The sequence below is a fragment of the Fundulus heteroclitus genome, chromosome 1, assembly GCF_011125445.2.
Source record: "Fundulus heteroclitus isolate FHET01 chromosome 1, MU-UCD_Fhet_4.1, whole genome shotgun sequence".
In the NCBI taxonomy this organism is placed as follows: domain Eukaryota; kingdom Metazoa; phylum Chordata; class Actinopteri; order Cyprinodontiformes; family Fundulidae; genus Fundulus; species Fundulus heteroclitus.
In genome coordinates, this window is record NC_046361.1 from 20,842,584 (window position 1) to 20,868,177 (window position 25,594).

The window sequence follows — 25,594 nt, forward strand, 5'->3', positions numbered from 1 at the left end:
GATGCTATGAGAAACTTGCCCTGACAAAAATTCTCTCCGTGTTTTGATTTGGCTGCAGAAACACAGTCTCACGGAACCTGCAGATAACAGATTGTTATATGGGCATTTTCCCGATTCACAGCTAAACCCGGTTTTAGCAAATTAAATGGAGCTTCAGAGTCAAACTAACGAGTTATTTCATGCTGCTTGGCCTTTCTGTCTTAATGCAATTGCAAGCCTCATTGTAATTCTTTGGCTGTTTATGTGCTACCCACACAAAGCAGTTAATAGCGATGTAGAAGAAGAAAATTGATGTGTGGTTGTCAATTATTGTTCTAAAAACAAAAATTTTAAAAGTGAGATGTTCATTTACATTCAACCCTTTTATTTTCGTTCCCCTGATAAAAATCCAGTGCAACCAATTGCCTCCAAACATCACCCAGTTCGTAAATAGAATCGACCTGTGTGTGCAGTTGATCTCAGTATAAATCTTTTTAGAGAAAATTAATTAAAAAAAAAAACAGCATCATCAAGACCAAGGATCAAATCAGATAGGCTAGGAAAATTGTGGAGTGCAGTGGAGAGACACCAACTCTGCCAAGCTGTGGCCACCTCAGTTCAAGAATGGCAAAAATAAGGCCCGGATGCCTGCATTTTAATTCCATTGTATACAGTTTTTGTTTAATTTGACAAACATTTAGGCCCTTTTGAAAGGATGCAGGTTAAAATAGTGCTTGTTCCATTTAATAGTGAGCAGATAAAATAAATGTGTCTTTTTAAAATTTTGCAGTTTACCTTTAGCTTGGCAATCTTGATCTGTGTGTCAGCAAGTTTTAACACTGGTTTAGACCAAAAGGTGTTTATGTGTGAGGACGGCACGGTTTAAAGTCTTGATTCAAATCCAATCAAGAATTTATAGCCAGACCTTAAATTTATGTTCACAAAGGCTCTCCATCCAGTGTGACACAGTTTAGGCAGAAATACATGTCTCTAAATGAACAAAGCTGCTGGAGAAATGCTGCGTTGTGTCTGCAACGACATAAGTTCTACTGGACATTTATGTACAGCTTTTGCATTAAATTCCCAATGAAGTGAATTGAGGTTTGTGGGTATTACTCGACAGTAAGCGGAAAGGTTAAAAGGGGTGTGACTACTTTTGCAAAGCAGTACACCGCTCTTGAATGACCTTCTGGAGGTTTCCAGACAATTTGCAGCTGAATCAGAATAGAACATGTTGCCTTCATCCAAAGGTGGTAATAGTGGCTAAGACTGATAGATTATAAATAAAGATGAGATTACAATATTAAATATGGACAGCATAGAGTTGGGAAGGATGGCGACAGCAGCTGATCTGACTTTAATGAGACTTTACTTAATGTTGGCAAGCTGATTAATGGTTAGTAGGGACATTATATGCTCATTCGTTTGCGGAACATCTCTCGCTTTGTCCTTGTTGTCTTAGCGTTAGTTGAGCACTCGTTGCCTGGCTCATCATATAATTTCAAGCTAGAATTCAGATGTTGAGTAGTGTCTGCTTTCAGCCCTTCATATTTTGTCTCGTAGAGTTTTCCATTCTCTCTCTGTCGCTGCTGCGTCTGGCTCAGACAGCAGGCAATGAATATACCTGCCACGTTTTAGTGACATTTGCAAAGGTTCCTCCTGCTGGCTGTTTACAAGACATTATCAAGGCCGTGATGAGGGATCTCAGTGCAAACAGTTCAAGTAAAAAAAAAAAAAATCAAACTCATGTTTGCTGAAGACCACCAGAGCAAACAACTTAGCATTGCTCTGCTTTTGCCTTGACACTTTTTATTCTAGCTGGTCCCATAAAATGCTGGAACCCCTGTCCTTTTAGATCTTTTTCCTCTTAGGGGGACTCATGGGATCGACCCCTAAATCGGTCCCGATTACAGATTTTTTTTTTTTCTTTTTTTTGAGACAAACTCCAAGTGCACAAAGAGCCAAAACAAAGCCTGCCATGTTGGAGATCCGAAAGTAGAAACATGTGAAAGAATGTCTTTTTCCATCCAAGCCTTTTTTCTCGTGACCCTGGAACCTTGCCTCTTCCTGATTTTGCAGCATGCTTGCTGGCTTGTGTGTGTGTGTGTGTGTGTGTGTGTGTGTGTGTGTGTGTGTGTGTGTGTGTGTGTGTGTGTGTGTGTGTGTCTTTAATTTGGCCCTCAGCTCAGTGGTGGCAAGACAGATCTCTGGGAGCATGCAGCTGTGCACTTCCTCAACTGGGAAAGCATTGTCTGGGGACAGACACTATGGTTCTTGGATGTGGAGCCCTCTCTGGGACAGACACAGGAGGTTGTACGCATAAACTTGTGTAAACATAAATAAACAATATGGTCAGGTCCAGGCAAAACATTCAGATTGGAAGAATGAAGTTCCCACAGAGGAACGTTGTTGAGCAGCCTTTGTGTTTAAACCTAATGTTTTTTTCTTGTAAAAATATTTAGCTGATGTCTGTTTTTTTTAATTATCTTGTTATCTGTCTTCTGAGACAAACAGACATAAAACAGCAGCAGTCTGGCCTACCATGTGTCCGCCAACCTTCATTATATGTGCTCCGTCGTTTTTCATTAATGCATCAAATGCAGTCAGAAGTGACGACCGCAAACATGACATGTGGAGACCTTGCTGTGGGCTGAAGCTGTGAGAGGATATGAGTTTAACGCTGTTGCCCCCTCAGCTGTACGGATCACAGAGGGAGTTTTACAGCCCTTCAGAGGCTTTGTGGTTGTTGTTGTCCCCAAAGAGGAGGCCATTGGCTTTGCAGGATTTGGACCGGGGAGAAGAGGTTTTGGCGAGGCCTAAAGTAGATAGAGTGGCAGCTGTTATACTGGAGAGAAACTCTGCTCCGTCCCCCTGTCCCTCCTTCACCTTTCCTCTTTATCATTCTGTGTCTGACACTCCCACTTTAATGAAGGGCCATGTTAAAACCACCCTGATGTTTTAGCACACAGACACACACACACACACCCAAGGTCAATTAAACAGAAGAGGGTCGGGTTGCACAGCAGGGACCTGGCGGCAGTATTGGGTAACTCAGAGCTGATGGTCTTTTGTGCTCTTTGTTAATAGTTTGAACATTATTTTGCACTTTGGCATATTTTTGTTTCTATAGGGGTTTACTGGGTAAATCTACCAAAAACAGTTTGCACTTTTCATTGCAGTTTTAAAAAAAGGGATCGCAGTTTTTAAAAAAAAAAAAACAAGAGACCTGTTATTTGCATAGCTGGAATGTCTCTGCACAAGACTCAAGGGTTGAATTCAGAGCGACCTGGGAAAAGGCATCCAAATGCATTATGGATGCAAGTCTAGCATTGAGTTGCATAGCTCTTTATTAATTAACGATGGTTGCAGAATCCACTGGCACATCCAAGTCTTGCTTACGTATTCACACACCCTGAAGTCTTTCCAATTTTTCCAGGTTACAACAATGAAAATCATGCATTTTAACAGAGATTTATATAATAGACCAACCAACACAAAGTAGTACACACTTGTCAGAGGGGAGTGAAAATAATACATGGTTTTAAAATGTCCTGTTGCATCTCAATAATCCAGGTGGGGGAAAAAAGGGAAAATTGGACAGGTCCTCTGGACCTGGTTTTATTTACCTACATAAACAGAAATCTGAAAAATGTAGTATAAATGACATACACTCCCCAAAATGTAGAATTAGCATTTGCTGAAATTATGGCTGCTAGTCTTTTTTGCTTTTTGCAAAGTAGCTCAACCTCAGATTGTATGAAGAGCATACATGATCATCAATGTTCAAGTCTTTCTGTAGATTTTCAATATAGAGGTCTGTACTTTGGCTGGATCATTTTAAGACATGAATGTACTTTGATGTATCCCATTCAATTGTTCCTGTGGCTGTATGTTTAATATTATTATTGTGCTGAAAGGCCAGTTTTAAGTCTTTTGCAACGTCTAACAAGTTTTCTGCCTTTAACTATCCATTTCCACCTTAACTCTGATTAGCTTCCCCTTCCCTGCTGAAGTAAAACGTCCCCAGAGCATGATCCTGCCATCGCCGTGTTTTATTGTGGGGATGGTATGTTCAGGGTGATGTGCAACAGTTCCCTTAATGCATAATGTTTTGCATCTAGGCAAGAAAGTTTTATTTTGGTGTCATCTGACCTTCATGATGCTGCAACCACTATCTTTCAAGATGGTGTATTTAGCAGCACATTGTGTTTTGCATCTATGTCAGTAAGCTAAATGTGTGTGTCATCTGTCCAGAGTGCATTCTTTCACATGTTTATTATGTCCCCAACATGGCTTGTGGTAGACTGCTAACAGTCTTTCTTTTGGCTGCCGCTCTTTAAAAAGCCAGATACATAGAGCGAAGGACTAACAGCTTTCCTGTCTCCCACCCTGGATGTAGCTTCTTTGGATTTACCAAAAACCTCCTGGCTGCTGGTATGATGAATGCTTTTCTTGCCCGGTCTCCAGGTTTACGTTGATGGCTTTTTCTTTGTGGGTTTGCTGATGGGTCATAAAACTGGAGTGAACAGTGTGATGGCTTGGGATAGTGTTTATAACTTAATCCTGCTTTAAACGTCTCCAGACCCAACAGCTGGTCATTGACTAATGTTCTCCAGTCAACATCTGAGGCGTTCACATAACAAGAGGTCAAATTATACAAAAGGGACCCTATTTACTAATTTGGCAACGGTTCAATCAACTTTAGCTAGTTGCTACTTCCATTTTTGTTCCATTTTTATTTTTATTTAATTCACCCAGTAATGAATAATAGTTCACAAAACAGCTAAAATAAATCTTGTATGAGTTGCTTGTACCATTTTATATTTTAAACTAAAAATCCCAATAAAAAAGATTGAAATCTGATGTTTTATCCAGACAAGGTGAGAATTAATAAAAGGGAAAATTCTGTACAGCTGTTCTGTCATTCTCATTATTTTCTCCAGGTATTTTCTGATCTAGGGTGATGTAATATTCTCACTCTCGTTTATTATGCATCGCTGTTTCTTGTCTCTCCTTTCCACAGCTTTTATTGCGACACCATCCCTCCTGGTACACCTGTAAAATATGCAATTAGAAAATTAGACTTTTTGTTAGCGTCAATATTACTTGCGATGGGTTCCTTAACCTTTCATGTAGTTCAGAATAGATTGCTATATGTGCTCTGTATGCAGCCTTCTGCTCACTTTCTTCTGTTGACACAAGCAGGTTGTTTTGTGGAATTTGTCTGGATTAAATCAGATGCTTTGGTCAACAATCCCTTTTCCTCCCGAGCCCATTTTATACCTTTCTTTCATTTCCCGAAGTGGATTAAGACCGGCATAGACCCACCAGGGTAAGTGTAAAGCATCTGGATTGAGTTATCTTCCCCTCGTGACCTCTCCCCATTAATAATAACTTCCTATGTTTGGCCATGAGGGAGCTGCTTTGTAAATGATTAAGTAGACTTACAGAATATCCAGAGTTGTAGGAGAGTCACATAACTCTGGCACACAGATTGTGTAAAAGACGAAAAAGAAAACCTGTCCTTTCTCTTCCGAAGGATACAGACTCAGATGCAGGAAAACTGGTTTGCCTACTATTTGGCAAACCATTCTTGTTTTCCCCTGACTGATTCTGAACCCAAACCATACGTTGTGCAGGGTTTGCATGTTCCCTCAAACAGCCTTTTAATACTAAATGACCTAATGGAGTCCTCACAATCACATGTACTTAAAGAGGGAGATTTTTTTATTCTTTTTGAATGCACATGTGTTGAACAACTGCCTGTTGCAGCTCTGGACCTGGCAACAAAGGAATTTGATTTTGGAAAACACTGGACTGGAAAGAAGTTAAACGATCATGACCAAAGATGATGAAAAGAATAACAGTCATGAAAATGATCAATTACTATGTAATCAAGTGAGCCTTTAGGTAAAACAAACAAACTGTCATTGTTACATGCCTACGACAAAGGACCATGCACACGAGAGCACACAAATGTAAATTAGGCATTTAAAGCCAACAGTGTTTACTTTCCAGAAACCTCACACAGAATCCGTTTAGTATTATAGGCAAGGGAGGCTTTCTGGTGCCTATCACTGGTGCTACATTAGTGGAGTTTGGATATGGGCCCCACAGTCTCTGCTGGTGTATGACTACCCCACCCAAATGAAGGGGGGTATTTTTTTTCAGTGCTCTCTATTTAGTGAATACCGATGGTCTTGAGTGTGGGCGGGACTGACCAGAAACACATGTTTGGAAATGTATACAGCTCTCTGCTTATTGATGTCCCCGGTAAAAAGGTACAAAATGCATTCAAATAGATTCATCTCCGTTCGCAGTCTTAAAATGTTACATCGACACTTAGTGAAATCCACTCTTTAATTCTGAGTACATTTATTCAATGAGGAAAAGAAATAAAGAAAGAAATAAAGAAAGCATTTGAACTCCACACACAGCCAAAGTATGTGTTGCTTAAAAGCGAAGTCTTTGTCTCATCTAACTAAACAGTTATGTTCCAGTTTAAGTGCCCGTAGAGCTTGTAACAGTGTCCACATGTTTATGTTTGCAGAACAGAAAAGGCTTTTCCTTGGCATGTCTCCCAGATAATCATTCAACATCACAATAGCAACTAGTGGTTGTTATTTAGGCTTGTTGACCTCAGGATGCCTGTTTTTTTTTTCCTGCACTCTCTAACAGTGAGCGTTGGGGATTTATTTTGCCTCCTTTACCTTGTCACCACACGCATCTGGGTTATGTCACATCTGTACCCCAAGGGAAACAGGAATGAAAAGTTCCTTGACTGTCTTGACTTTTTCTTCTAAAATCTTCTCGTGATTTTATTCAAAATCAAAAATATAGTTTAGATACATTATAAATAGTTTGCCTTTTAAAAAATTGAAAAAGGCCCAGATGACGACATTGTGGGTCTGTAATCTTCTAATTAATTCTCAACATTTTAATTCAAAAGAGCCACACCTATAGATTGATTTTTTCTTTCTTTTTATTCCTTTGCTATTTTTTTAGTTTTTGTTCTGTTTACCTTTCCAGTCCTCTTAACTTAAAAACAAGTTAATATACTCAAATAAATGGTTGGTGTTTTCAACATGTCAGCATGAGAGCATGAATGCAACAACATAATATATTTCAAGATGTTTTATAGATCTTTACTGGGAGTGCCAGGCATATGGTATGTGATTTAAAAAAAGGAAAGAATTATATACTCACACACGCAGAGGCAGTTTTCATAGGGGTGATATAGTCAGGATGTTACTAAGTTGTGGAATGGCATATGCACTTAAAAAAGAAATGTCCCCCGTCAGTCAGTCTCTGAACAACTTTTCTATTCCTCGTCATTAAGGAGCGAATGGCATGCAGTGTTTTGCACTTCATATAGACTGTAGGACATAGTGACACTGGGCTTTATATGATAATATTTAGCTCAAAATCTTAATATTTGGACTGATCTAACCTGAACAAGATAATGCTGCTCTGAAAACAGAGCCATTAAAACAGAATCTGACATTTATTGACCTTTTTAATATTTGCAAAAACATGCACACTGTCCATTTCAGGCATACCATATAGAGAAGTTCGTTGCCTGCATGTGCCAGGGCAGATTTGCAGCACAAAAAGAATGTCTCAAGATGGTATCTAGTTGTGTGATTGACTTTATTAAATGAAGACTGGATCCAGCATCAGAGCAGGGAGGCCACGTTGATGGAATAGTAATCTGTATGACCTTCAACCATTTTGATCAGTTTGCCTCGTTAGTGTGTTCATTTGTTCATTTCATAAGTGTGTTTGTGTTGAGTCAGTGTATGGAAGTGAGTTTGTCACCTGGAGGTGCACAGTTGTAAGAGTGGGAGAACAGCTGAAGGCCTGCAGCACACAACACTCAACACCTGCAAATACAGATGCACTCGTCTGTGGAAGGCCGCACCAGCCTCAGGCAGTCACACACAGGGCATCACCCCAGGGCAGGCATGCAAACCACACAGAGGCAGGTTGTCATTGAAGACCAGTAGCAGCAGCCGACAGGCCACAAAGGCACAGGGTGAGACAGGAGGAATGCCCACCAGAGCCCAGCTTTGACCTGGTCTAGTCCTCTTGTCCTAACCCTGCCCACACCAATACAGCACCAGTCAAGTTCGGGGACTCCCCTGAGATCCACAAAGATGCCAGAGGAAATAAATGGGATTTCTTTGAGCGTTCAGGCCATCTCTTACTGACGGGAGGACTCAAACTGCAACATATAAACTGGTCAAAGTTGGACTTTGCATAAGGAAGTGGTTTGCCAGGGGTCCATAACTACAAGAACTGCCACTGTGAAGGCAGGCAAGGACAAAGCAGCTGAAAAAACAAGGAAGAGATCATTTAATACAATGTTTTGGGACTTTACGAATCGGATCATGACTGCTTTAACCAAAACATAACAGGTGTTTTGGCAGGAGTAAAGACAGAATGTGGTGTCTACTTCCTATTCCTCTGTTTGGAAACTTTTTACACAAAGAGACCACATCAAGGACAGATGAAGCTGTCAGACGTGTTGGACACACATTCCTCCCTTCACACACAGCAGTCTGGTAATTTTCTTTACTGTAGAACTTTAATTAAAAGGTCTTTTTCCAACCCATTAGGAATCACAGAGTAGTAAATAAAAAACACAGCTGGCGGCAAAAAGCGTTTTGTTGGTTTGTTTGATCTGGAGTGGACCACATCTGCCATCCTCAAGAAGGTGTGGTTACCAGTGTGGTTACACTTAATAAAATGATATTTCCAGGAGAACTTAGCTTCCATTTTTAAATGTTTCATCTATACTGTTTACTCAAGTCTTTGACATATTTTTGTCTTCTTTTTTAATTTCCCCCAGATGAAACAAGACCTCTGCCACAGTTAAACGAGACCCTTCTGGCTCCGGGGCCCCTTCCTTCACTACCCACACCACCCACCCCACCCATGGATTCCCCTCTGACATCAGTGTGCCCACTTCTTCCAACCCAGACTCCTCCCCTTATGCCCCCCACCTCCTCCTCCCCCAGCTGCGGTAGTGCCAGCTCGGACCAGCCTGGATCTGGACCACCAGCTTCGGGAGTCGCAGGCGCAACGGCCTCCGGCAGCCCGTCCAACCCAGAGACGGAGGAGGATAAGGCCAAAAAGCTCCTGTACTGCTCACTGTGCAAGGTGGCTGTCAATTCCCTTTCGCAGCTGGAGGCCCACAACAAAGGTGAGCAGGAGCTGGACGCTGATTTGCTGAGGCTGCTAGGTGTTCAGCAGCTTTAAACCAGTCCTCTGTTTGGTTCTTTTGTTTATAACATTTTAGTTTTTTGAGATGTTTTCTATCATTTAATTGGATTTAATTTGGTTAACTAAAGTAAAGGTGTTGTATTTTATATGTGAAATACATTATTTCACCCGGGAATGCAGCCTGTGCATTTTATAAGGAAACAGACACTTTTAAAGTGTATTTGTGAGTTAGCTTTAAAACAATAAATATTTAATAATTCATGGAATTTCAAATTTTACAACATTGGAAATTTATGAAGTCTCTTGGATTCTTCTAAAATATTTTCTTCTTGCCACAGATAACTTACTATAAAAAACAAATTTGTAAAGAATTCCTGTTTATATGCCAAAGAGAAGCCTGCAGATCTTGCTCCTCTTGATTTATATATGCAAAAAGATTTATTGGATTTTTTTTCTGGGACTATTTAGTTTTCAATGGACACAAAACAGGAAGGTGGAAAGCAAAAAGAAGAGAAAAAGATGAGACAACATGCTAAAAGGGAGAAACTGTGAAAAAGTAGAGAGGGAAAGGAAAAGGAGAGAGCAAGATAACCTCCTTTGAGTCTGTTTCAAACCGATAAAATATTACAGGTACAAACAATCAATGCCTTGATACCATCGCTAAAAAATACACCATATTATTTGTGATATGGGATGTATAGCTAAAGCTATTGATAAGGGTTTTCTGTATAGAAGTGAATATGTAAGCACCTGAATCCAAGCACCTGTGGTTGTTTGGAAAAATGCACTTGTGTAGGTAAGGTTTATCCATAAGAAAAATGCTCAATAGTGGTAGTGAGAAGCCAAAGACCCGTCCCCCACAGTGCCGAGGCAGACACTAGGAAAGCCAGGACCCCAGACACCTGAAAGGACCCTCAGAGCAAAGGTGCCCAAGAGGGACCAACACAGGGAAAGGGATGTTCCAGGAGAGGGAGCAGTCCAAACCTAACCTGACAAAAAGACAAACAGAAAACCAGGTACACATTCACATTCACACACTCCCATCCTAGTGCCCCAACATGCATATACTCTTGCAGACACACCAAAAAAAAGAGGGGGAACGCAGTGCACACACTCGCACTCACCACATACATCCTATACTCCCGGGTCCAGAAGGGGAACCCCATCATCATCCCAGCAAGTCAGCTCCCAGCAAGCCAGCTCTCCTGCTGACTCCAGTGGGCACCCCCGTTCTCCAAAAACTGCACCACCATAGTTTGCATTGCCAGAGATAGGCAGCGAGGCCCGAGGGTTGGGATGGTCCGGAAGAAAGAGAGATAAAAAAAATATTCAAACAACTCCTACACTACATACGAGTATAGACACCCAGGTTGGGTTCACCCCAACCTCCTCCCGTCCCCCCACTAGCAGAATGCAGGGGAGAGCATTTGCCATGAGATTTTATTGTCCATACCCCCCTCCAGCCTGACAAGGCCCGCCAGCACACCAGAGGCCCAGGGTAGGACCAGACACCCAGGCATGCACTAGCTCAAACGCCCAGTGACATACTCTACAAGACCCAAGCCCCCTAGGCCCTGCCAGGACATCCGCCCAAGGATGACACACCCCAGGACCCTGAGCCCCAGACCCACCCTGGAGCTGCACAGCTACCAGGCCAGTAACCCACATCCACCGGCACAGAAACCCCCAAGACAATCGCAGGTGGCCGCTGGAGGCTGCCTCGAGGCCCCCAAAGCCCCACCCCAGCGGGGGCCACAGACCCCAGCAACAGTCCCACCAGACACCCCACTCCAGACATCCCCCAGACCCCCAAGATCCATCTACCCCCCAAATCAGCCACCACGCCCCATAGTACATACCCGACAGCCCCCCACTCCCTCTAGGTGATGGAGCTTATCAAAGGAGACCAGAGAGATCGATCTGATGTGGCGGCAGATGCTGACTCAAGACTAATATGATCCAACAAAAGATTTCTATACTAATTGATACTGAGAATTTTTTTACTTTTCCAATTCATTAGGATAGTTTTATTTGCGATACAAAGAGCAGTGAAAGCCATGCAAATTGATTTTTTACCCAAAGTGCTATCATACAAGTCACCCAGCAAGCAAACTGAGGGGGAAGGGGGAATTTTACATCTCGGGCGTTTTGACAAGTCCTTACATATCTGGCCGCAGAACCTCTGAGCAGGTGTGCATAACCACAGTACATAAATTTAATTGTCAGGATTATTGCCTGTGCACTGTGAACAGATTGTGCAAAACCCATCTCCAATAAGATTTAGAGATTAAGGAGTCCAGAGATTCAAACCAGTCTAATGATGGTTTATTTGGGATCATTGAGAAGTAATTAAGTAATTAATTCTAGGTAAAACCATCATTTTAATTGAAGCAACCCTTTCACTTCAACACTTAATCTAAACAAGCCAGAGAAATGGTTATAGATCAGCACGCAGGCTGCTCTCTTGACAGGGAAAAAGGACTAAGGAAGAGTGAGCCCCAAATAATAGTTGCCTGAATCTTTACAGAAGATTCTGCTTTCAACAGCTCCGACGACCTGTGGCTTCATGTAATGTCTAACATTACCATGAAATGAAAATCTGTTTAAAGGCAAAATTATGTATTTATTTAACTTAGGGATCCTCAAGTGAGCACCTGGAGATAAATCAGAGATGCAGCAGTCAAAATATATTTTCTAGCCCTCTTTCTGTGGGAGGTTGGTACAAGTTATGATGTACACTGCTGGCGTAAGACAGCAATCCCTGCGAGGGTTTTACTGCTAATGCTACTTAGCATCTCTTATTAGTTATTGCCGTCATTAGGATGGTCCATGTGGCTAGCATTACACAAATCACAGCCTGTCTTCTTGCCAAGAGAACCTAGCTCCATGCTTAAGCTCAGAGATTTATGAAACTCTGACAATATTTTCAAAGCTAAGATGTTCCGAAACAGAGAACCAGAGGAGCCTTGCTGTAACATGTTTAGCCCTCCTGTTACTTACTCAAAACTTGCTCTCTGTTGCAGCCTAAATGATCTACTAATATGCCTCAGCATACGTTGAAAATTAGGTTTGCTTCTAAAGAGCTTCTTAGATGCCCGTGCGTCCTCTGTCTCAGTTTGTAAACATGTCGCTGATGCTGAAAATAGCTTGCCTTCAGTTTTCCTCATTCAGTTGCAACCTCTACACCAACGTGAGCTTTTGTCACGTTACTGTGACCTGGTAGCATTTATAAATGATGCATTACCAGATTTGGTACAAGGTTGGATTTTTGAGTTTCTGACAGTCCAGTCATCAATCATGGCTGATCAATTTGGGGGGGAAAAATCAACTGATTTCTATCAACTGCTGATGTCAATGTGGATCTTTAGATGTAACAGATTGGGAATGCTTGAAATAAAGTATCACGTTTAAAGTGTTGGATGCGACACAGCAGAGGGCACAAAGAGATGCACTGATCAGCAGATAAATGATCCGTTTGACACTGACATTCCTGGCCTATGTAACTGAGAACTGCTTTCTTAGTTTTCAGGGGTCATGTATAAAACTTCCAACCTTGTGAGCACACTCTCATGGTCCCTTAATGTTTTACTCTGCCCCAAAACAACCAAATCAGGATGTGGTCTGTCATGTCAACGGAGCGTCTTGGCTATACTCTCTCTAAAGGTCTTCCATCGGCAAAGGTTTTCGCGATGATGCGTGGGTTGTGTAACGGCTACAAGTGGGATATAAGCAGGAATACACAATACCACTGGAAACATTGTACCAGACAGCTCTGAAACATGATGACACTTTCTCAGTGTTATAATTATCCCTGGGATACCAGCTGCCTATGTTAAACCTCCCACTACCACTTACAGTAAGTCTACCTGGCTGTAAACGTGATCTACCTGAAGATGGCTGTTCTACGTTTCATGTGGGAATTTAAAATGTTTGTATTTTCCACAGGGTGGTTTGCAAGGGAATTCATACACAATGAATTTGTATGTGTTTTTATTAGGATTTTATCTGATAGACTAACACAAATTAGTGAATAATTGTAGAAGGATAATTATACATGGTTTTTGAGTTTTATTACAGATGAATCTCTAGAGTGGTGGGCATTTTTATCCAGCCTACTTTTCTCTGATTACTCTATTAAATAAAATTCAGTAAATTCAACTTCCATCAGAAGTCAAATAACAAACTGTCTGCCTGTATAAGTGTGTAGGTTAGCCTCATTCTAAATACAGCTGATCTGTGAAGAATTCAGAGGTTTCTTACCAAACATAATCAAACAACCATAATAAAGAGCGAAGAACACAGCAGGAAGGTCAGGAATTAAGCTGTTAAATTAGGTTATAAAACCATTCCCCACCCTTTTAACATCTCACACAAGGCTGAGCATGGCAGAATTATAAACCTATCAAAACATGGCCGTCCACCTAAACTGCCAGACCAAATAAGGAGGGTGTTAATCATTTTAACTCTAAGGGAGATGCACAGATCCACAGCTCAGGTTGCAGAAACAAATAATTCAGTTTCAGTTATACAAATAATCTGAATTTTATGAAAGAATGACAAAAATAAGATATTGTTGACAGAATGCCTTAAACAAGTATCAATTGCAGGTCACCACCGGTTACGCTGTGCACAGAGCAAACATGTGTGCTCTGGCTCAGATGAGAGCAAAATCTAAGTTTTCTGGCCTAGATGCAAAGGAATATGTGCAGCTAAACAAACTATCCGCAACCCTCAATATGGTGGTAACAACATCATGCTGTGTGGGTGCTTATCTTGTACATGGAGAGGGAGACCATTCAGAGATAAATGAAAGATAGGTGGAGCTAAATACAGGGAAGAAAACCTGTTAGAGACTATAAATTATATCCTGCTTGAGCTTCTCCTCACAGCAGGACAGCAACACTAATCATACAGCCAGATGAACAACGGAATGGAAATCAAAGCCCAGACATACAAGCAATTGAAAATCAAAGGCAATACTTTAAAAGAAATTGCTCCTCCCAGATGCTCAATCTGACTGAGCTCAGGCTATTTTGCAAAGAAGATTGAGTAAAATTAAGTAGAGACATGCCCCAAAAGTTGTAGTTGCAGCGAAAGGTGATTCTACATAGCATTAAGTTGGGGGAGCTGAACACAAATACACACAACAATTTTGAGATTTATGTTTAAAAGACTTTTTCTTTCACTTGACAATTATGTGCTTGTAACATGGCCAATTGTGAAAGAGTCCAAGCTGCCAAGAATACTTAATTAGCGTTGCATATCTTCACAAGTGTCAGGGAACAGTCCCGTTTCTCATCAAAATGTACATATAAGATTAAAGTAAAAGGTCATGCAGTGCATTAATAAATTAATCTATATGCACAGTGCTGGCTCTCAGCCTGCTGGGTATTTCTAGAGTTCAGGCCCTGGCAGACTAAAAGTTAAACCAGCTGAAAGCTGGAGGAAGGCAATCTGGAAACAATTACCCTGCCTCATTCTTAAAATAAAAAAACCTGCATGTTTTCACAGTTTAAAAATAAAAGCATATGTTACGCCAACACAGATGCTTGACCAAAGTGGCAAAATGCACAAAAATGGCCAGTTAAAGATCACAAAGTAATTTCATTTCAATAAGTTGTTTTCTTTCTAAGCATTTCCTGTTTTTGTTTTCATAAGTGAAAGTTGTCCACATTGGTGTTAGTTTATAAAGAGCTGAATTTACAAAGACAAACGGATCTACAGGGCCACCCTCAGTTTTCAGACCAAAATAGAACAGAGAGCAAATTTTTGGCTGCCAGTAAACTTATCAGAGCAGTTGCTTCCCCCCAGTGATGCCTTCATGTTCCCCACAATCCATCCCACTGCCATAATTTCTCCCTCCGTGTGGGTGACCTTTGATTTGTTCGAAGCGATTTATAAAATGTCTTAAATTCTTCTGTCAAAGTCAGAGCAAACTTGTTTTCTTATGTTACATTCCAAAGCTTCTCAGAAAAGAAAGGTTTTTAATCTTTTTTGAACTCGTTTTGGGATAGTTAAGGATCATACAGGGTTAGTTCAGCAGTTCCATATTTTTGCTTAAATTCCCTCAATGTCCAACAAAGCAATTAATTGTTTTATTACTTTGATTTGCCTGTTTTTAATGTCTTACGCACGCACCTTGTGTGTTTTGACACATATTACGCGTTAAAAGCTTTCAGTGTGCTTACTCAAATAACTACGGGATTTTCTTTTAACTGGACAAAAAGCTCTTATCAGCTTGTGTAATCATTTATTTTCATTAGAGAAATATTAGAGAAAAGGGTCAAAATCTGAATGTGTTCAAATAGATGTCCCTTTTTGGAATTTCCTAACAACGGTTTTCTTCTTGTTTCCATTGCCTATTTAAATGTGAAGACGTTTTTCTTCAGTCTCTATTGTACTGATGCATACGGTAAATAATACGGGTCCCAATGTTTATTTTTTTCTGCCTGAATGTTTTTTTTTTTTTTTATTTATTATGGCATCAATATAAGAGGTTGCTTTGAGTTCATTCCCAGACTTATCGTTTTCACAGTCGTCTACCTACTGCCATCTTGTGGACACAATGTATATGTACAACTTCGTAAAGCTGCTTCATTCTGATTTCTGCTCTACTTCAGTGGTTATTGACCTATTAATGAATCCACTCAGTGTTTCACATTATTTTGTAAAGTTTAAACATGTTTCCATTTCATTGTTCCTGAAGCTGTTATCCGAGCTGAACAGTAATGCATCGTGCTCAATTCCCTCTACAGAGAAAGTAAAGAGGTTATATAAATGTCAAAATGGAGTTTCAGCTAATCTGCATTAGCATTCGGTGTTTAAAATGTTCTAGCCTCAAAGCACTGACAACCTGTTCCGTTTTTCTTTTTTTCTTTTTTTTGCACACGTGTATTTGTCTGCAGGTACTAAACACAAAACTATCCTGGAGGCACGAAGCGGGCTTGGTCCTATCAAAGCATACCCTCGCCTAGGCCCAAAGCCTAGTGGAGAGCAGGGAGGGGGGCCGGTGGACCCCAACACTCAGGAACGAACCTTCCACTGTGAGATCTGCAACGTGCGGGTGAACTCTGAACTGCAACTCAAACAGGTTGGCGGAAGGTCCTTTTTCCCCTCCCCTTACTGCTGAAGTATAATCAACTGAATTTAAGAAGTGTGTATTATATAGCTTTTCATACAGTGCAACTATAAAACACAATTCTGCTGAATTTAAAATAAGGTTGCGGGATACCAGAACATCATGCAATGATGATAATATTGATAAAAATTGTGATAATGATATCAGGTGAGATATATGCCTATTTCCTCCCTTTCTTATCTGCACTTCCTGCACTCTGTGGTCCTTAACATTTTGAACAACGTCCATTATATCCAATGTGAGCATCTGCTGCAATGAGACTAAATATGAGACCATGGCTAAATATTACATTACATGGAAAATGCAAGTTCATAACATTGAAATATATTAGCCAGCAATTATTTCTTTATGATTTTTTTATAATGTTTATTTTACTGTTTTAATGTTTTTCTAAGGTTTCTTTGTCTGAGTGGCTCTGACTAAACTTGTCAGAGTAGAGGCACTGAAAGTAAATATTGCACAGAGTGCATCAGATGCTAAGCAAATTGAATAAAAAGAAAAATCTAGTTTCTGGTACTGCTTCAAACTTTGCTCGTCATTTACATTTTCTATTACTCTATAACTAATCTCAATGATGATCAAATGGATCTAAAGGTCCCATCTCTGGTGATTATTGTTCATCAACTCTATGGGCTCAGACATGTATAATTGTAACTTTCACAAAGTTATGACACAAAAGCCAACATGTTCAAATTCATACAGCATAGCTGGCCTTTTTTCAGTTTAGGCTCCCCACGTCTCATTCTGAATATGAAATATAAAGTTAAGAAATCCTTTCAACTGAATTATTTTCAGAATCAAAGACTCATCAGTAGTATTAAACAGTATCCTCGCTTAATTTTCAACATGAGATACATTCAATCACAAATTCCATCCAGTTTTTGTGGATTTCTTCTGAAAGAGCCAGAATAAAATAAGACTTGAGCAATTAATATTACAACATTAGCATTTTAGACTTGAATTACTATGTTTAGTTAGTGTAGTTAGCATGATAAAAAACAGGTCTGCAAGTGAGAATATGGATCTTTAACTGAAGCGGAAGAAGGTTCAGAGCTCAAAATTGTAAAACCAAACCTGATGGAAGGTTTGGAGACTTTAAGTATTTCTCATTTCCTCACAGCCTAATTGGACCACCGACATAACAGCTCATGTCTCGATGTGTCCTATGACTTAATTTTTTCATCACCTCACCTCAGAGGTGTTATTAGTGACACCTTATTTCTTACCTCTAACTTTATCCATGCTGCAGTGTGACATGGTCTGCTAGACCTGATTGTGGCTTGGTTTGGTGCCCTCAAAAACTCCAATTACCAATTAATGTCGACCAAGCTGAAAATTGGCAGATTATATAAAACTCAATGTTTTTTTTGTGCATGCAGTAAGAATTTATCTACATATCTTTCAGTAACCAGAGTGGATGCAGTGGAATGGTAAATAAATTAACTTTGAACCACAGGGATTTAACCTCTGAACTTGCTGAATTGCTACAACTTGCCTATACACATGATAGAAAAAGGGTTTTGTCAAAATATTTATCCAGTAACATCAAAACACTGGTAAAAAAAAATCTGATTTTAAGCATAACTCTTGGTGGTGGATGTGAAAATGTTTAGAGTGATGAATCGATATATTGTCAGAAAAAGTGTCCAAACGACTAACCTGGTGAAATTGAAAATTATGTGTTTTTCTGTGTTCTTCATTTGCAGCACATATCAAGCCGGCGGCACCGAGACGGCATGGCAGGAAAGCCTAACCCCCTCCTCAGCCGACATAAGAAGCACAGGGGCGCGGATCTGACGGTACCCATTTAAGTTCTGTCTGGTATAGATTCAGCCAACCTAAGAACGTCTGATCAGACGAATGTTGAAACTAAAAAGGGATAGTCTGTTTTTTTTGTTTTTTTAAAAAAAGAAGGACCTGTGAAGTCCTTGATAATAATAGGTCATATTGTAGTTATTTTACCAGCTGGAGATATGGAAAGGAACTATAACTGCTATAACTCTTTTTGAAGGGAATTATCATCGGAGTGTTGAAAGTCTAAAAGTCAGTCAGGTTTTAGCTGGTTTTACCGATTTAAAACAACTCAAACTGAAAGCATTTATATCAATGCTGTTAGTCAATGTAAACCGTCTACACTTTCTCAAAAAACCATTGACTATTGGTGTTTTTAATAAGCTGAACTATGTCCATGTTGCTATGCTCCATCCCTAATGCTATGCGTCAAAACTATTATATAAATGGCAGCCTATTGCAAAACGCAAACGTCTATTTCACACTTGGCTCAGTCAAAGCTGAAGACACAGACTCATACTAATCATTTCAAGGATTAACTCAGATTAACTCATCTCCAAATTCTCAGAGTTTACAGCCAGTTTGAAAAAAGGTAAATGGTCTCAATCTGAATAGGTTTTTGATGCATTCTAACATTCTTATAACTCTATTACCTACCATAAATGATATTAAATATAGGGTAAAAAAAAGACTGCTCTGCATTTGGCTATTCAGGTGAAGGCTGCAGGCTGCTCAGGCCTACCAGTCTGCAGCAGACATGCGAGCAGATTAATTTGTCGTGCAGTCTGTGTTTGTTGAATTAAAGCTCCAAACAATTTGAGGAAACGGCATCCCGGTGATTACTTTGAGCTAAACTTGTGCAAACTCTGTCAACAGGCTTACTTACTAAATCTAGATTTAACCAAGAAAACATAAACAGATATAGAGTGCATAGTGAAAAACAAATTAACCAGAGATTGATCATTTGTTTAAAACAAAAAGGGGTACAACTAAAAGTTATATGTTGAGTTTTAAGTTAAGCTTTTATATAAGCTAATCAGGCGCCCTCAGCCTATGGATTAGAAGTCTACTGTGAATGTGACCTCGTAGATGAATGTCGTATGAAAGGAATAGTTACTGACTAACTAATAACACATAACTTCACAAACATTCACTTGGGAAAAACAAGATTTCTTCAGGATTTCTGCAAGGTCTTGGAGAATATTTGATCCCTGAAAGTATCCACCAGCTGTTCTTAGTTAGGCTGGTTTTCCTGAACGTAGAAGCCCTTAACTGTGACTGATTATACGAGCCATTAAAAGCTTTTCTGTGCATGTACTGTTGTTCTTGAACTGATCACATTATTTGTCTCCTGTGTGTCCTCCCCCTCTGCTTTCTGTTTTTAGTCTTCTTTGACCTTCTCCAAGGATCTCACCAAAGCTTTGGGTGCAGGGCTGTTGCCAAGCCCGCTGGCCGTCGCCGCAGCTATGGCCGCTGCTGCATCCTCGAACCCGTTGGCTCTCCGCGCAGCTGCCCCCGGCCATCACCCGCACCCCCACCACCACCACCACCTCTTGCAAGGCCCGCCTCTCAGCCACGCCATCTTGAGACCCGCCCCTGGGCCCATTCGCACCACCCATGGGCCAATCCTCTTCTCTCCTTACTGACACATCACCCTGTGACTTCATCCAGTCAAAAACATCCACTCCAAAAGCACACTGTGAAGCTAGAGAAAAAAAAAAAGACCAACAAACAGCAATTGATAAGGGGGGAAGCATCAAGTAGTTTAAATATCTGATAGAATAGTAAGGGAAAGGAACAGTGGGAAGGAGTACAAGCATTAAGTGTCTCTTTTTCCCTTTACCTGAAACTCTCCACTCACTCGTCCTCTTTTTCAAAGGACTTCTGACGGCTCTGTAAAAGGAACGAGTGAAGGAAAGGATTCATTATGCATCGTACTCTCTTGTACATTTCCCATTTTCCCTAGTCCTTCCCTTGCACTGTGGCCAAAATGCGGCCACCTCAGTTTAGAAAAAAACAAAAAGAAAAACTACACAGACTGCGCAGATCTTTCTGGAAATGTCAAACCACGCATAGTGTTACATTATTCCGGGACAGGAGGGGGATGTTTCTCCTGTTATCACAGCTCGACTTCTTGTCATCCTATGCACCTCAAAAAAAACTGGACAATAATGTTACGTCAGTAGGGTAGCCGCTTCCTTCGGTCTTTGCTGTATCTGCCACACGTAGCTGTGGCGCTCTCCACAAAAACTGTACACGTTCTGCTCTGCAGCCAGTAGCTCTTCCATTTGTGACACTAGGTCCTCACTAGATGCAACACGACGTTGTTTGACAGCCAGGTGGTCCTTGCACCCAAACACGTCAGACGGAGAAGGTCAGGAGAGCTGAGGAGGGACTGTAGGGGATTGCACTCTAACCTCCCGTCATTGCCCGAGAAGGTGAGGTGAGAGGAGGGTTGGCGCGGGTTAGTGGACGGATTAACCACAGGAAGCATGCAGATACACACACACACACACACACACACGCACTTATAGTCCAGAACAAATCTGCGTTTTAAAATAGATTGCAACAACTAACACGGCTGCAGGGCACGTCTGCCAGCTTTCATACCAGTCAGAGAAAGACCTCAAAGAAGGCAAAAGGGGAGGGTGGACACAGCGGGAGTCAAGCTTATGAACGTACTGTACTGCTGTACTCAACACATGGCAGTCCTCTACGACTGCGGTTTAGTTCAAGGAAAGTATGTTCTACAGTATTATGGTATACGATACTGAAAAGAGCATAGGTTATATTTGGTAAATTCTGTTTTTTTTCTGTTTACACCATTTAGAAAGTTGAAATCCTCACATTGCCATGCTCCTTTCTCTCAGGTTGAATTACTGTGTAGGTGGGCAGGTACGACTTAAAGCTGACCCTCTGTTCTGATGTATTCATGTTGTTCCTGCATGCGTCCTTGCAATGAGGCTCTTCAGGGACAAGCGTTAGCATCACTATGTTGAACCCTTTCATTCCTGCAAAGTCCTCCTCCTCCTCCTCCTCACCTGGCTGATATCCAAAGGTTTCTTCATTCGGGTCAGCAAAAAAAAAAAAAAAAAAGAAAGAAAACTACGTCTGACAACTTGCAGACCAATAACCTGAGATCGAACCGGATGAAAAGCATTCATTCTTAGTTTAAAACAGATCTTGAGCTGGAGTGATAGCCGAGCCAGAAGCCAAGAGAAGGCGCCGAGAAGCAGAAGCCGTGACGTCCAGCTTGAGGCAACTATTGATACTTCCTGATTAACAAGTGAAAGCCATGACACGCACCCTGATTCACTTTCTTTTACAAAGACTGGTGTGCACTTCGTTATATCTCAGTGTGGACTGTTACTTTATGTTTATGCCGCACATACAAAAATGAGCATTATAAAATTAAAATAAACATATAATATTTTTGTAGGTAGGAAATGTTAATCAATTGATCCATGAAAGGAACTGAAGAAAGGGGTTGCAATAATTTTGGTTTCACAAACACGCCTGAAACACTCGGGCACTCTATTTGTACTCGGAAATTGGACTTTCTGACTTGTATCTCATAATTTTTAATTAGCTATAATTATAAGATAGTATCTCACAATTCTGACGGATCTCATAATCTCAAGACACCAATCCTCTCCCCCCCCCATCACAATGTTGGAATCAGGCTTCAATAAAAACGCATCTGGAATATCCTCTGTAGTCGGCTTTCCACATGGGACGGTTGGCCCAGCCCCAAGTTCAATATAAAATATAGCTTTAGTGCAAATATGGCTTAGTGAAAGTTGGAGGTGTAAATCACTCATTTGCGAAACCTGAAATAAATGAGTTACCCCATAGCAATTTATTGTTGAGTAAAAATACAAGAGATGATGTTGCTATTCATCTAAATAGGAAAAAGAAAAAGACGAAAGACGTCCACATAAAGATGTCTTTTGATGTGCAAATGTGGGTTCAGCTTAATCAAATAAGTTTACGAAGCCTGGCTATCAACATCTTTGCTTAGGCTGAAATTGAACGGGATTTTCAACATGTAAAAAAATTATAATCATGAAACAGGTAAAAAAAAAAAAAAGTCCATAGATATTCAGTGTTTAAAGAGTTTTAGCGATGGTCTATAGAGCGTAACTATGCATACCATTTAGAGTGCTCCATTAAGGACAAAAATCAATGCCATAAAGTGATAACTTTTATCTGTATCGTTCAGTAGCAGCAGTTTACACTTTGGATATGTAGTCTCCTGACATGTGTGGCTTTTTTAAGCATAAACAAATAGCTTGGCTGTTCAACTGTTGTGCTCTGCCGGAACGATTGCACCTCCAACAATAAATGGATCCAGTGAATCAAAAATACTGCTGCAAGCCGCAATTCCTGCGATGACCATTTTGATCTATCGCCGTATCTGGCTGGTGTTCAAACTTTTAACTGCAGCATGCCCAACTCGGGTATTACATTATACCCAGATCAGAGCTCTGACTTCCGAGACAACTGGAATGCAGAATTAGAAACAGGCGACACCAGATGATGAGCCAAAAAAAAAAAATGCTAGCTAAGCAACAGCAGCCCTCTTTTGCTCGACAGCTTGAAACGATAACCCCTTTTTTCAAACGAGATGTACACTGTGCCCTATCATTGAGAAACAATGAGCTCTAATGTCTTACCTTTGTCTGAATATTGCAATGCAATGAGCAATTTTTATCAAAGTGACTTATCATTGTGACATTGTTGTCTGGAGTCGTTTAAAGCGGGAGCATGCCAGCTGACAGACTTTTCTTTTTCTTCCATGAGGAGTATGGGCCCTCACGGGTACTGAGGGCGCTGTAGCAAAAGACAGATGCATAGCTCGGCACAGGGACTGACCCTTCATATTAAAGGGCCTTTAAACTACGGGGATCTCTGTTTGGGGAACAGGGTAAAGCACCAGATATCCAAGGTTTATGGCTTGATGATCTGTTTAACAGGTTATGGTTTTTTTTATTATTATTTGGATTCCCTGACTTACATATTATCTTTTTTTCTGTTTGTGAGTAGCCTATCCAAGTGAAAATCCAGAAAAACAGTATCAATGCCATTACTTAAAGAAGAAACTAAATCAGTGTCAGCTTCCACCATTGTGCTCTTTTTGTTGTGGAAAGTAATCTTCGCGTTCATTTTGTGAGTGAGATGCTGTTCCAGGATTTGTCTTTGCCTTCCTGTTGGTGTGTGTACCATGTATATTCTAGTGTGTGATGGGATCTGCTCACTCCTTAACCTCCACTGGCTGCAGACGGAGGCAACCTGGAGCTAAAAAAGGGGCCATGACTTGGTGACGGAGACAAAAAAAATCCTGTTTGGTTTGGTTCGAGAAAGATTGACGGATCAGAAAACATTGTGTTAATGAGCTGATCGATAACTCAGCCTTATCAAAGTGTTAGCATCCCTGCTAGGTCAGTAATTCTAGTAGCATGACTAAAATGTTCAAATTGTCCTAGATATGTTCACAAAGTGGAAACAGCCATCAAGTCATCCTCATTATTCACATTGGGGGAATTAAATATCCAGTTCCCATTTCCTGGACTACATGTTAGCTGATGTTTAGGCTCCTAGCCTTAGCCTTATCTGCCCTCAGTCTCTCTCTGAGCAGAAACAGGGAAAGAGAGAGACCGAGAGGCTTTGGTGTATTTCTGTCTTGCCAATAAAATTATTTTTGAACTTCATTATCAGAGGGATAAAGAGTTTGTATGGCGAACTGCAGCAATACCTGACTCATTCTGGCTACTCTTGTTTATTGCAATAAGAAAATGAAACAATAAATGTGTATGTGAGTAAAACATAAATGTAATTTAAATAAAAAAAAAGAAACTTTATGGAAAATATTGATATCAAGCAAAACCATTGTGAAAAAAGTAAACGTCAATAAATCATGAAATGACATTGTCTGCAGAGTTTTTATAAATAACGTAATGATGCCACGTGCCTTTTTGTTCAATACTGAATATTCACAATGATAAACACACAGCTAAAAGAGTTTGTATGTAAACAGCAAGCTGGTTGCGTTGCTGGTTGTAGATATGGACAGTGTACCTCATTGCCCAAGGCACCACCCTTTCAGGGGGCGGGGCAAGCGCTTGTATAAAGCAGCAAGTTACATGAGGCTCCTCCTCATCTACGTCTTTTTTTTTTTTTATCCCTGACTTGGTTGTCTGGTCAATTTGGATTGGGGGCCTCAATGTTGTGCCCAATATAAACCCTGAAAGAAAACTAATGATGCTAAAGTTAGAGTTTTAGCTTCCAAATGGGCAGTAAACTAAACCCTATTTCACAAATTGTAAAAGTATCTTAAGCTGTTCTTTCAAGATTATTTAAAACACAAAGTGAGATTTATTTCTATTATCTCAGCTTTCTCAGAAATATCTTTTTAACTTTTATTTTCTGACTTTGTTTTACATTAGGGCTACGGTAAATAGAAGTCAATACTGTCTATAGTATAGTAAGTTTTTCTACACTGAATATAGACTTTTTTTAAAGTTTGTAATTTGTGAAATCTTTCCTGAAATTGTGAAAACCATACACATACATTACACAACTTATTAAAATAAGGCAGTCATGGATCCTTCAAGGGATGGGTTTTGCTTGGATGGGTCAAGTTGTTCTAAAGAAGACGGTCTACTTTGAGCGTTCCATGGAGATGATTTTCAGGTCACAACGTCTCCTGCGTATGACATGCATCACCTGCTGCTTCTCACAAAAATGATCCCAAGGCAAACACACATAATAATCAGTTTGCCCCACCATGAATGCACATGCACATGCAAATGCGCTGCAGCCTTCAGCCATTCTCATTATTCCAATCAGTACCAGAAATAATAAACAGAAGAAACTGTTTAGCGTAAAAAGACCAAAAATCTCATTTTTAAAAGTGCCAAATATGCTCCAGACAGCTGGAAAATTCAAGCAAGAATTGAAACAGATTTTTACCAGTTAAACGTTTGAAGATGATTGTCATTGTTGCTGTTTTCATCGACTTTGCCATCCACACCAATAACCATGTTGAATTGGAGGTCGTCAATGTAAAACTCTTCTCCAGAGCGAGTCTGGTTAAACTCTTGTCTGAAGCAACCCAAATGTGACTGGAATGTTTAAATTTACATGTTAAAATTTGTTAAAGTTGCTTGTCTACAGTCAAAGAGACATAACGGAAAATGTGTATTCTTTTTCTTCAGTTTGTTGTTTTAAAACCAGTTACTTTGTGAAATCCTGCATTGGAAAATCATATTTGCTACCCAGGTGGGTTTTTGTTCTCAGTGTGCTCTTTTGGTTCTAAAAAATAAATGACCCAAATGATATTCTCATATCATTTTGTCAAGCACAAATTCAGGTTTTTAATTTGTAGAGAAGATGAATACAAAACCTAGACTGGGAAGATGTTGCACATGGAGAAAAACATCCTCTTATTTGCCTTTATCC

The 25,594-nt window shown here is 40.3% G+C and overlaps 1 protein-coding gene across 3 annotated transcripts in view; it reads left to right on the forward strand.

Moving 5' to 3' along the window:
* Nucleotides 1-24,061, forward strand: part of znf385a (zinc finger protein 385A) — a 112,652-nt gene extending 88,591 nt beyond the window's left edge. For all 3 annotated transcript variants that reach the window (XM_021318488.2, XM_012866555.3, XM_012866556.3), the window contains 4 exons: nt 8,831-9,184; nt 16,110-16,294; nt 18,049-18,141; nt 19,519-24,061. In XM_021318488.2, coding sequence (XP_021174163.2) covers nt 8,831-9,184; nt 16,110-16,294; nt 18,049-18,141; nt 19,519-19,779 — 893 coding nt within the window. In that variant the 3' untranslated portion in view covers nt 19,780-24,061. The remainder of the gene's footprint in view (nt 1-8,830; nt 9,185-16,109; nt 16,295-18,048; nt 18,142-19,518) is intronic.
* The last annotated feature ends 1,533 nt before the right edge of the window (nt 24,062-25,594 follow it).